Source organism: Stenella coeruleoalba, assembly GCF_951394435.1.
Source record: "Stenella coeruleoalba genome assembly, chromosome: 9".
In the NCBI taxonomy this organism is placed as follows: domain Eukaryota; kingdom Metazoa; phylum Chordata; class Mammalia; order Artiodactyla; family Delphinidae; genus Stenella; species Stenella coeruleoalba.
In genome coordinates, this window is record NC_137155.1 from 19691654 (window position 1) to 19703702 (window position 12049).

At 40.9% G+C, this 12049-nt stretch overlaps 1 protein-coding gene across 4 annotated transcripts in view; it reads left to right on the top strand.

Annotated features, from left to right (window-relative positions):
* NAPEPLD (N-acyl phosphatidylethanolamine phospholipase D) overlaps window positions 1-12049 on the top strand; it is an 88649-nt gene that overhangs the window by 66620 nt on the left and 9980 nt on the right. For all 4 annotated transcript variants that reach the window (XM_079931718.1, XM_079931716.1, XM_079931719.1 and 1 more), the window contains exon 3: window positions 9143-9789. In XM_079931718.1, the coding sequence (XP_079787844.1) occupies window positions 9143-9789 (647 nt within the window). The remainder of the gene's footprint in view (window positions 1-9142; window positions 9790-12049) is intronic.

Genomic DNA, 12049 nt, shown 5'->3' on the forward strand with positions numbered 1-12049 from the left:
CAGGTTGTGCATTTCTAAGAATTTGTTCATTTCTTCCAGGTTGTCCGTTTTATTGGCATAGAGTTGCTTGTAGTAATCTCATGATCTTTTGTATTTCTGCAGTGTCAGTTGTTACTTCTCCTTTTTCATTTCTAATTCTATTGATTTGAGTCCTCTCCCTCTTTCTCTTGATGAGTCTGGCTAATGGTTTTTCAATTTTGTTTATCTTCTCAAAGAACCAGCTTTTAGTGTCCTTCTTTGTCTCTTCTAATAGTCTTTATATTAAAGTCTGTTTTGTCTGATATGAGAATTGCTACTCCAGCTTTCTTTTGGTTTCCATTTGCATGGAATATCTTTTTCCATCCCCTTACTTTCAGTCTGTATGTGTCTCTAGGTCTGAAGTGGGTCTCTTGTAGACAGCAAATATATGGGTCTTGTTTTTGTATCCATTCAGCCAATCTGTGTCTTTTGGTGGGAGCATTTAGTCCGTTTACATTTAAGGTAATTATCGATATGTATGTTCCTATTCCCATTTTATTAATTGTTTTGGGTTCGTTATTAAGCTTTTTTTTTTTAAGGCGGTTTGTTTTTTAGAAAACGTCAAAAAGAAGGCTCAGTATGAATGCATACTAGAACTAACTAGATTAAATGCATGTTGACTTCTTTTATTTTCATAGAATACTATAAGTCCATACTTTATCCCTTTAAGTTGCCCAGATTATTAATTTTTAAGAACTGCTAAGTGTGATAGAGTTATTCATTTAAAAAAATTTAAAGACTATGTAAAGCATACTTACTTCAGATCGTTAGGCCAGTTCAGAATTTAATCAGATTTCTCGAAATTATTTTAATTAGATATTGGGACGCTAGAGTTTAATAATACAGATCTTAAAATTATTGTTTTGGAAGAAGAGGATAATATGATATATGTAGGGTTATGATGACTATATAATGGAATTTACATCATTATAGTATGTTATGTTTAGGTTTATGAATATGAAAGTGTTCTGGAAAAGACATGTGATTAAAGTATAAAATAATAGAACAGCTCTCAACAAAGTGAAAATGGGTTATTAGCAGAGCTACACAATTGCATTGCCTGGTTAGACAACAGTACTTCGTTCCTGATATTTGCCTTTTCTGGGTCATTGGAGCAGTGGGTCCACTCACAGGCTTCAAGTTGTTCATGTGCTTTGTGCTCTTGCAGTGGCTCAGTGACCTTCTCTGATTGTTAGTGTTGATGATAGTCTCCAACAGTTAGGAGAAAGGAGGTTGGAGAACTTCAAAGAGGGAGGGAGGCAGGCACCTCCGAGTTTCATTAGTGGAAGGAGGCCGTCCTTATCAGTTACTGCTGTAGAAGTGAGAGGGACAGTCTTATTGGAGTAGGAGAGAGACATGGGACTGAGGCTGCACAGCATGGCCTGGTAGAAAAAGTGGGACACCAGGAGTCTGGGAACCAGGCTCAGGCTCAGGAATCCTGTCCGTGTGTGACCTTATTTCTATCACAGTCCCTCAAGGAACTCTTTTTTTTGGGGGGGGGGGGTGGAGGGGAGGGATCTATGAAGTTAGGATAAGAGAGTTTCGGTGATGAGGATTGTTTTGAGATTCATGTGACACATGAAAGTACTTTGAAAATCTCACGCATTCTTTAAATGTATGATATTGAAGAATAGGATGCCCTTTGAAAAAATGATACGTAGCAGTTATTTTATATTTGTACTGTAGTAGGCCAGCAGGTTGCTTTTTTATTTTTATCGAGGGGAAAAAAAAAAGCATGTATACAGGTTTTTTTTAAAAAATCATATTACCGACAGGCTTATAAGACAAATACCAGTCCCCTAACCAGCCTCTGCCACCCAGGCCCCTTTATTTCCTTTGGAGTTTGTCTTCATATTTCTTTTCTTTTTATTGTGGTATGAACACTTAACATGAGATCTACCCTCTTAAATTTGTCAGTGTACAAGGCATTATTGTTGCCTGCAGGGACCATGTTGTACAGCAGATCCCTGGAGCTTCCCCATCTTGCTTAAGTGAATCTGTGCGCCCACTGATAGTAACTCCCCACATTCCTCTCCCCCACAGCCCCTGGCAACCACCATTCCACTCTTTGATTCTATGAGTTTGACTATTTTAGATACCTCAGATATGTGGAATCACGCAGTGTTTGTTTTTCTGTGGTCCTTCACATTACTATCAGATGTAACCCACTCTGTATCCCTCCCCATCTCTCCCGTGCTTCTACTTGAGCTTTCCCCTTACTATTTACATTATTGTGACTATGTCAGTATTGTTCATTGATGAACCAATGTAGTATGGCCATGTCTCCTGTCTCACATACTTTTCCCTCTGAGGTTAATGATCCCTCCTTTTTCGTCTGTTGAACTTTCTATGTATTTATGACTGATCATTTCCCTCCTTCCCATGGCTTCTCAGGACCATCTTCCCGAGGGGGAGACCTTCAGGAGGTTTTCAGCACCAGGCTCTAATCTGGGCTGATGCCCTCCAGGCTCTCTGTGGCTTCCTTCCGGGCTCTCCCTCACCGCCCTCCTGGGCCCCTTTCCCTCCTCACTGTGGCCCTGTTTCCTGCGTCCCACCTGTTCCCCCTCTTGGATATTTTCTCCTTTTGGTGGAGCGCACTCTTAACGAGCTTCCTGAGAGGGGGTACACGGGACGATAGTTTTTTGAGACCTTGCTTGTCTAAAATGTCTTTATTCTCACTCTTTATTCTAAATTGAATTTATAGTTGGTTTACAATGCTGTGCCAATCTCTGCTGTACAGCAGTGACTCATTTATACACAAAGAGACATTCTTTTTTTATATTCTTTTCCATTATGATTTATCACATGATACTGAATATAGTTCCCTGTGCTCTACAGTAGGACCTTGTTGTTTATCCATCCTATATATAATAGTTTACATCTGCTAACCCCAAACTCCCAGTCCTTCCCTCCCCTACCCCCTACCCTTTGTTAACCACAGGTCTGTTCTCTATGTATGTGAGTCTGTTTCTGTTTTGTAGATAGGTTCATTTGTGCCATATTTTAGATTCCACATATCAGGGATATCATATGGTATTTGTGTTTCTCTTTCTGACTTGCTTCACTTAGTATGATAATCTCTGGTTGCATACATGATGCTGCACATGGCATTGTTTTGTTCTTTTTTAAGGCTGAGTTTATTCTCATTGTTGATTGATAGTGTGGGAATGGAATTTTAGTTTGGAAACAGTTTTCTCTCAGAATTTGAAAGCATTACCTCCATGACCTTCTTTTTAGTATTGCTTTAGAGAAGTTCAGTGCCATTTCTTGATCCTTTGTGTGGGACCTTGATTTCCTCTGTGGAAACTCTGAGGATCATATCTTTGGCACCAATGTTCTGAAGTTTCACCAGGATGTGTGGTTCTTTATTTATCATGCTCGATGCCTGGTGGGCCCTTTAGATGTAAAAATCTGTTGCCTTCAGTTCTAGGAAATTTTCTTGTCTATTTCCTTGAAAATTTCCTCCCCTCCATCTTTTCGTCGTAAAACAACTACTGATTATATTTTGGATCTCCTAGATCAACCCTCTGTAACTTTATTTCCCCTGTATTTCATTTCTTTTTATTTTTTTGTTTTGCTTTCTGACAGGTTTCCTCAAGAATTTGTTTCATTTTTAAATCAGTATGTGTTTCACTTTTTTATGTGATGGGTGAAAATGTCATAATATGAAATTTAAAAAAAGAGTAGAAAATATGAATATCCTATGATCTTAACCATGCATAAAAATAGCATAATGTTTAACAGTGGTTGTAATCTCTGCACATGGATATAATGGATGGCTACTCTTCTTATCTTTATATTTTCCAAATATTTTATAAAGCACATTTTCTTTTATAATCAAGGAGGAGTTTAAAAATATTAAGCCATTTTGATGCATCTTGTACTCCTAATATGGATAGTATGGCAAAAATATACAACATTAGCATTCATATTTAATTGAATTGGTGGTATTTTGGTAAAATCAATCTCTATTCAGTGTTCACCTATATCGTCAAAATAAATATGAAAAAGAAATATTTTTAATTCAAATCTTAAATATGAGTTGCGAAGTACAGATATTAAAGTTTCCTAAAACAGCACAAAGATACTTTCAGTTGGAAGAAAAGGATTAACTCAAGTCCTCTTTAAAAGTGATTTTTTTTTAGAAAATATGGTTTGAACAGATTTTTGTCAAAGCTTTCTGTCTCATTCATGTACAGAAACACATATACTTAATATTAACAAGAATGTGGGTTTCATTGTTTTGAAGTTAACATTATCTATGCCATGGAAAGAGTTATGGTTTAATGAAGAGAGAGGGTCTTGAGAGTCGGAAGACCTTGATTCCACTCCTGATTGGACACTTACTTGTTGTATGACCTTGGCAAGTGTCTTAGTGACCCTCTGCCTTGGTCTGGTTTTCTGTGAAATGGCAGTAACATCTGCTTCACAGAGTTAGATGACAGTGTACTTAAAGCATCTGGCAGAGTAGTGGTTGAATAAATGTTGGGATTTTTCCCTTTCCCCAAGAAAAGTGAAACATTAACTAGTGTACAGGTTAAGAACAGGCTTGGGGATTTTCCCATTTGTAGCTTTAAAGAAGGAGGACCAACCAAGAAAAATCTTGATCTAGTAAAGAAAAATGCCAAGTGGGTGCTTGATTTCTGTAAATAAACAAGAATTTCCCCATTCTACGTGCTTTTTCAAACTCTGATTAGGATAAAAAGTAAAAAACTATTTTTTTCTTTTTGGAATCTCAATTGTAGGCACTATTTCTTTGAGTTTCATGGGCCAGTAGTGTTAGAGATCAAATTCTTTAAAATAAGCTACTCTTTTGCGATGGATGGGCTTAGAAACAATATAGCAAGAGGAAAGGACCTTGAAGAAAAGTGTGACTGCTTAATTCAGATCTCTTGTCAGACGTTTTGCCTTTCTGAAAAAACAGTTTTGTTGAGATATAATTCCCGTATTATACAATTGACCTGGTTAAAGTGTACAATGTGGCAGTTTTTCGGTACATTCAGAGTTGTGCAACCGTCACTACAATCTAATACGTTTTTATTATCCCAAAAAGAAACCCTGTGTCCTGAGTCATCACCCCCAGTTCTCCAGCCCCTGGAAATCACTAACCTATTTTCTGTCTGTGGATTTGCTTACTCTGGAAACTTCATATAAATAGGACCACACAGTGTATGATCCTTTGTGATGGGCTTCTTTCCACACTTTACCTGTTAGTACTGCGTTTGGAGAACAAGTTGAGGCTGCCAGAGGTGCTCAAGGTTTTGTTTCCTCTCAGTTGTCAGTGGATAATGCCAGATGTTAAACTTTAAAATGACTTTTAAACTTAACAGCAAAAAAAAAAATGCAACAATTTTCAGGGAGTTTTGTTTCAGATATTTTGATGCACTGTTTAAACATAATGCTACTTAAATTTTTTTATAGTTTTATTAACATAATAGAAGCACCACATATTCAAAAAGTAAAATCTGGCGAGTTTGCATATCTGTATAAACCTGCAAAATGATCACCATGATCAAGAAAATGAACATATCTGTCATCTCTAAAAGTGTCCTTGTGTCCACAGAAATCTACATCTGATTCTCCCCCACCTGATTCCCAGGCTGTTACGGACTCACCCTGGAGATATTGCGGGTTCAGTTCCAGACCACTGCAAGAAAGCCAGTCATACTAATTTTTTGGTTTCTCAGTGCATATGAAAGTTATGTTTGCCTAATTAAAAATACTTTATTGCTAAAACATGCTAACCATCATCTGACAATGCAAGGTTGCCACAAACCTTCAATTTGTAAAAAAACAAACAAAACAAAACAAAAAAACACCGCAGTATCTGTGAAGCGCAATAAAACAAGGTATGCCTGTACCTTTTTTTTTTTTTTTTTGTGGTACGCGGTTCTCTCACTGTTGTGGCCTCTCCCGCTGCGGAGCCAGGCTCCGGATGCGCAGGCTCAGCGGCCATGGCTCACGGGCCTAGCCGCTCCGCTGCATGTGGGATCTTCCCGGACCGGGGCACGAACCCGTGCCCCCTGCATCGGCAGGCGGACTCTCAACCACTGCGCCACCAGGGAAGCCCTGTACTTGTGTTTTTTAAAAATATGTATTAAATGAGAATACTTGGGAGTAAGTATGGTGGCGTGAGGCAGAATGTGTGGAGGCAGGCGGCATGCCCTCGTGTGAATGCTGTAACTTCTGTTTTTTTGTCTGTAAAATGGAGAGAGTTAATAACACCTACCTCCAGCATTGTGGTATTAAATGAAAAAATTTTATGAAGCAGCACAGTTTCTAGCACATGGTAAGCACTCCATGCATGTATTTTGTGTTATTCGAAAGTACTTGATACATTAGATAATGCTGCATCATCATCATGTGCCTCGTATGAAGCCTAACGCATGCTAGGGACTCAACTGATACTCATTCCCTCTCCTTTCTAACATAATTCTTGATAAGCACACCGTATGGCATTTGTTCACCAACCCTAACTACCAGCTTTGAGAACTGAGTTGAAAAATTCATTCACTCATCCATGCAACAAATTTTACCGTGCATGCTGTGTATTAGTCATGGAAGCAGGCACTGTGAATGATTCCAAGTTGAATAAGACACGGGCTGCATCCTGTGTACAGTTAACCAGGGTAAAGAGCAGAACATCCATGGTGTGCAAACAGGTGGCATGGGAGTGGAGAGGGAGAGTGAGCAATGCCGGCTGTGGAGACTCAGGGATGGCTCCGTGAAGGGCGTGCGATTTGATTAAAGTCTTGAAGGGATGAGAGAGAGAAGGAAGAGGGTCAGTGTTGTGCCAGGCTCCCAAGCTTAGGCTGGGAGTGAGGTGCTGCAGTCCCAGTGTTGGGGGGAGTACAGAGCCGTGTGCAGGAACTGAGTGAAACAGCTGGAAAGGAGGAGCGGCAGTCCACCAACAGGCTTACCACTGGGCTAAGGAGGTAAGACGTGCTTTGTCAAGCAGTACAGAACCAGTGACGATTTTTCAGCAGGGGAGAGAGGTACGCCCTAAGAAAAGTGTTTGAGGTGGCTCTAGTGTGTGGAATGAGTTGAAGGAAGGTGGCTGAGCCATCAGGGAGGACTTGAACATGCCTGGATGTTACTCAGGATCTTAACTCGGATCTTAACTCTTAACTATGAGTGAGGCAACAAGTAAATATGTAAGGGATCGATAGGGGTGGTGCCTGCTTGCTTGTCGGGGTTGGGGTGTGCTTCCTTCTTCCTTTGCATTACTTGCAGAGGGCTTACTGTGTGCCAGCCTCTCCTAATTCAGCCCCCAGTAATGACATGTAGGTGCAATTATTATACCCATTTTTCAGATGAGGAAACTAAGGCTTAGGCTGGCTAAGAGCTATCTTGTCATTCTCCACCTTCTGGGCCCACTTCCTGTTTGGACCAGCTCAGTGACCTCTCTGTTTCCCTTCACCTGCATCTCCCCCATCTGCCCTTTGCTGTCTCCTTTGTCCAGCTCTTTGTCTTTCCTGGCAGCTGTTGTGACACACCCCAGGTCATCATTTAAACTTGAAAAGTGGTTTCTCTAAACATGAATTGGGTCATGTCTTTTTTTTTTCTTTTCTTATCGATGCTTCCTCACTGTCTCTGGGTGAAGCGTGGGATTCAAGGCTTTTACTGGGTTCTGATCCTATAAGATTTCAGTTTGTCTTCTGCACCCTCCGAACGCCACATTCCTACTTGGCTCTGTGCCTTTGCTTGGGCATTTTCTCCACCTGAAATGCCCTTCCCCCTTTTCTCTGCATCAGGAACTTCTCACCATTCCTCAGGAACGCACACAAGTTACTGTGTCTGTAATGCCTTCCGCAGCTGGGCTCTTCATTCCTTCTTACTGGGCTACAGCATGCCTTGTATTTTATTTATTCAGTACCATGCCTTTTTCAAAACTGATTTGCAGCAGCTTATAAAAAGACATGTAGCAGTAAAAAACCAGATGGATAAACATACAAGAGCAAATGGACAATTAGGGTAGAAAAATAAAGCCAAGAAAGGTTAGCATAGAAATCTGTTCCATTGTTCCCTGCGATGTGCCCTGCCCTGTTCCCGTCTGCATATGGGCTGGAGGAGTCTTCAGCTTTTACTCTGAACTTCCTGTCAAAGCAAAAGTCAAAGCAGGATTGTCAGTTTTCCCAATGGTAGTCAAAGGAGTAAAGCCAATTGCTCCGCAGAAGAGCTTTTCCTGTTACAGGGAATCGAGAGCAGTGTTTCTGGGGTGTGTGTGTGAAGGTGGGGTTGGTGTGCGCTGGTACCTAGTCACCAAGACAGCCAGCCCCACGGTACATGCTCGGCAAGTTTCACAAGGAAGAGACCTCCATGCAGCTGTATGGCCTAACACCAAAGCACAGTTTATGAAAGTTTTATAAAAGCCAGGACTGTGATGCTAGAACACAGCTTCTTGTTGGTCCAGCTTAATCCAAGGATAAAATGAAGAATAATAAACAAAGGAATAATACTTAACACATTATGTTGTAGTTATTGTTTCACACCTGTTTGCCCCCAAAAGCGATCATCTTCTCATGGGCAGGGACCGTGTTCCGCGTTGGTTTGATCAGTGGTAGAAAACCTCAGAGGTAAGCGGTGAGAACCATCTATGCCCGACTTTCCCAGCAACGACCAGAGCACTCTGCTCTGAATTCTGTGTACTCAGGAAGTCAGGTTCACGTGAGATCCACGATCTACACATATGTGGTCAAAAGTTTTCTTTACTATTTCTAGGGGCTGACCTCCTGAGGCAGTTTTCAGTAGCGAATGCACCAGCTGAGTAAACAGCAGTAGCAAAGGGACTGCATCTCGGTTGGTCTACTTCTGGCATTTACAGAAGAGAGCCTTTAAAAATATTTCGTAAAGTCAGCAGTACTCAAAGTTTTAAGTTTAATTTTCCCTTTGTTGGTTGCATCTGGGAGTAACATCTTACATCACTATGCAGTGATTATTGAGTCAGATTCAGAAAGAAGTATGCACTTTCAAGAAAAAAGCAAAATTAACAGATTTATCGAATGACTTCAGTTCTCCCCAAATAACCCTTCTCTCTGTAATTTAGGTCAAAAATGTATTTATGATGACACATAATACCTTTTTTTTTTAACAGCTGCTTTTCTTTCTTTCTTCATATGTGTAGGAGCTTGATAAAGAACTCCCAGTGCTTAAGCCGTATTTTATCGATGACCCTGAAGAAGCTGGAGTGAAGGAAGCTGGCTTAAGAGTCACGTGGCTGGGACACGCGACAGTGATGGTGGAAATGGATGAGCTCATCTTGCTCACGGATCCTGTCTTTAGCGCCCGGGCCTCCCCGTCGCAGCGCATGGGTCCCAAGCGGTTCCGGCGTCCCCCTTGCACCGTCGGTGAACTGCCCCAGATAGACGCGGTCCTCATCAGCCACAACCACTACGACCACCTGGACTACAGTTCTGTCACTGCTCTGAACGAGCGATTTGGTAACGAGCTGAGGTGGTTTGTGCCTTTGGGGCTCCTGGACTGGATGCAGAAATGTGGCTGTGAGAATGTGATCGAGCTGGACTGGTGGGAGGAGAACTGCGTCCCCGGACACGATAAGGTGACATTTGTGTTCACACCTTCCCAGCACTGGTGTAAAAGGACTCTGACGGATGACAACAGGGTTCTCTGGGGCAGCTGGTCTGTCTTGGGGCCCTGGAACCGCTTTTTTTTCGCAGGAGACACTGGTTATTGCTCTGCTTTTGAAGAGATAGGAAAAAGATTTGGACCTTTTGACCTCGCAGCTATTCCCATTGGAGCGTATGAACCAAGGTATGTAGATGTCTAAAGCAAGCATTCCTGCTACATGATAAATTAACTGGACTCCGAGTAATCTGTGGTTTTAATGGTGGGCTTTGTTATACATTGGGTGGGGGGTTGGTGGGCCAGAGTCAGTTAAAATTTTTCTTTGAATTTTAAAATGCTTTAATTACAGTGATATCAGTTAAATAATTGTAGTTACTGAAATTATATTACCAAGAGAAAAGGATGACGGTTTAAAGAATTACTCTGCCTAGCCCGAAGTTCGTGTACTATTCCGACTAAAGTTAAACCTGTCGGCCAGTACTCAAACCTGACTCTTGGTCTTTCTTTCACGTGGAGGATACTCTCCATGAGTGGAATGCACCCATGCCCTGTCCTGTGTTTAGCGGAGAAAAAGGGCTTGGCCTATAGCATCAGTCCCTTGTGACGGTCTTACTGCAGGCAGCACTGAGGTTAGTCTGCTAAAGACATTGCTGCACTACTTACCACTTGCCCTGCAACCTCTCTGTACTGATTGCCTGTCTTCAGAGCACAGAGCAGATAAAGGTCACACGAGCATTTGAGACCCAGGAGACCCATCCGCTGCCTGTGTTTTCCTTAATACTGCCTATGATTTTCAAGAATTCAGTTAGATTTCAGTCAACTCTCGTTGATATGTACAAGTTAAGAGAAAATAAACACTAAAAGTAGCAAAGTAGGGGCTAATTTAAAAAAATGTTTTATTTTCTGAAGTGCATGCACAGACTCATACAGAATGGTATGTAGGATGGCATTTTATTTAGGTGATCCTACAAACAGAACACTGATACATAGATGAATTGAGCAAATCTGATCATTGGTTTCCATCAGATTGTTATACTTCTCATTAACTTTTTAAGCTCACCAAAACCATTACATTGCTAAGTATATTAATGCTTACTTCTCCCTTTTTTCTAGTTTCTTCATTTAAGGGACTAGATATTTTTACCTTACTAAAAAATTATTATAAGCCAATAGTAGGGCTTGAATTTCACTTTTCCACATAATTCTAATTCTGAATTCTAATGAAACCTCTTAAAACATCAGTCAACCTGTTTACAAATCAATTTTATATGGTATTGATCCTTATTCAATATATGTTCTTAGTATATTAGAATACTTCTTGTGCTTGTGAAAATAAAATTTTCATATGTAGAAATATACAGACTTGTCATATACAGGTGATAAAATATGTACAGCCGAAGTACACAAATGCACTCACATAATTCCCCCTTGCTTCTGGCACTGCAGCTGTCTTGTCACTAAGATGGGAGAAGGATGGGGAGGACAGTATTTGCTCTAAAGAATTAAATTGGTAGTAGCCTCTACTCTGTATTCCAGTTCTCTAGTCAGTTCTATAGTTTTATTTTTATTTTTTTTGGCCATGCTGCATGGCACGGGGGATCTTAGTTCCCTGACTGGGGATCCAACCCATGCTCTGTGCATTGGAAGCCTGGAGTCTTAACCACTGGACCACCAGGGAAGCCCCAGTACTAAAGTTTTAGAAATGTTGTTATCAACAAAACTTCAGAGTAGTCTATAAATGTAAGATGATCACACCCAAAACGATTTTCAATAATCTGCTTAGAATGTTTTCACCCTTACTTTTGGGATCTCCTGTCATCGGGCATTCTATCCAAGTCGGTTAGGATTTTGACTTTTTATTTTAATTTGTATACCAGAGTAAACATTTTAAATGTATTTCAGACATGAAAAGGAATATGTCTATCCCTTTGATTTGAAGAAAGGAATATGTCTATCCCTTTGATTTGAAGTAGGAGTTTTAAAAAAATCAATAGAGAGAAACAGCCAAAACTGTTTTCATCTTGCCCTGAATTCTAAGTGTCAGGAGATAAAGCAGAACAAGTGCTTCTCTAATCTCTTGTTGAGAACACAGTGGCTTTGTTTTGGGGCTCCCATCAGGCCCGGCAACTCCTAACAGTAAATAACAACCCTTGTGCTGTGCAGATGGATGAACTTTTCCATGACGTGTTCTACAAAGTGCAGCAGCCCCTCTGCTGAATCCAGATCCCTTAATCTTCACTGCAGTGTTCATTGCCAGTAGCAGACCCAGGATATAAATAATGTGAAGACACTGTTGTTTTACCTCTTCTAAACTGCTGGCTGAGGGGGCTTCCCTGGTGGCACAGTGGTTAAGGATCCGCCTGCCAATGCAGGGGACACGGGTTTGAGCCCTGGTCCAGGAAGATCCCACATGCCGCGTAGCAACTAAGCCCGTGCGCCACAACTA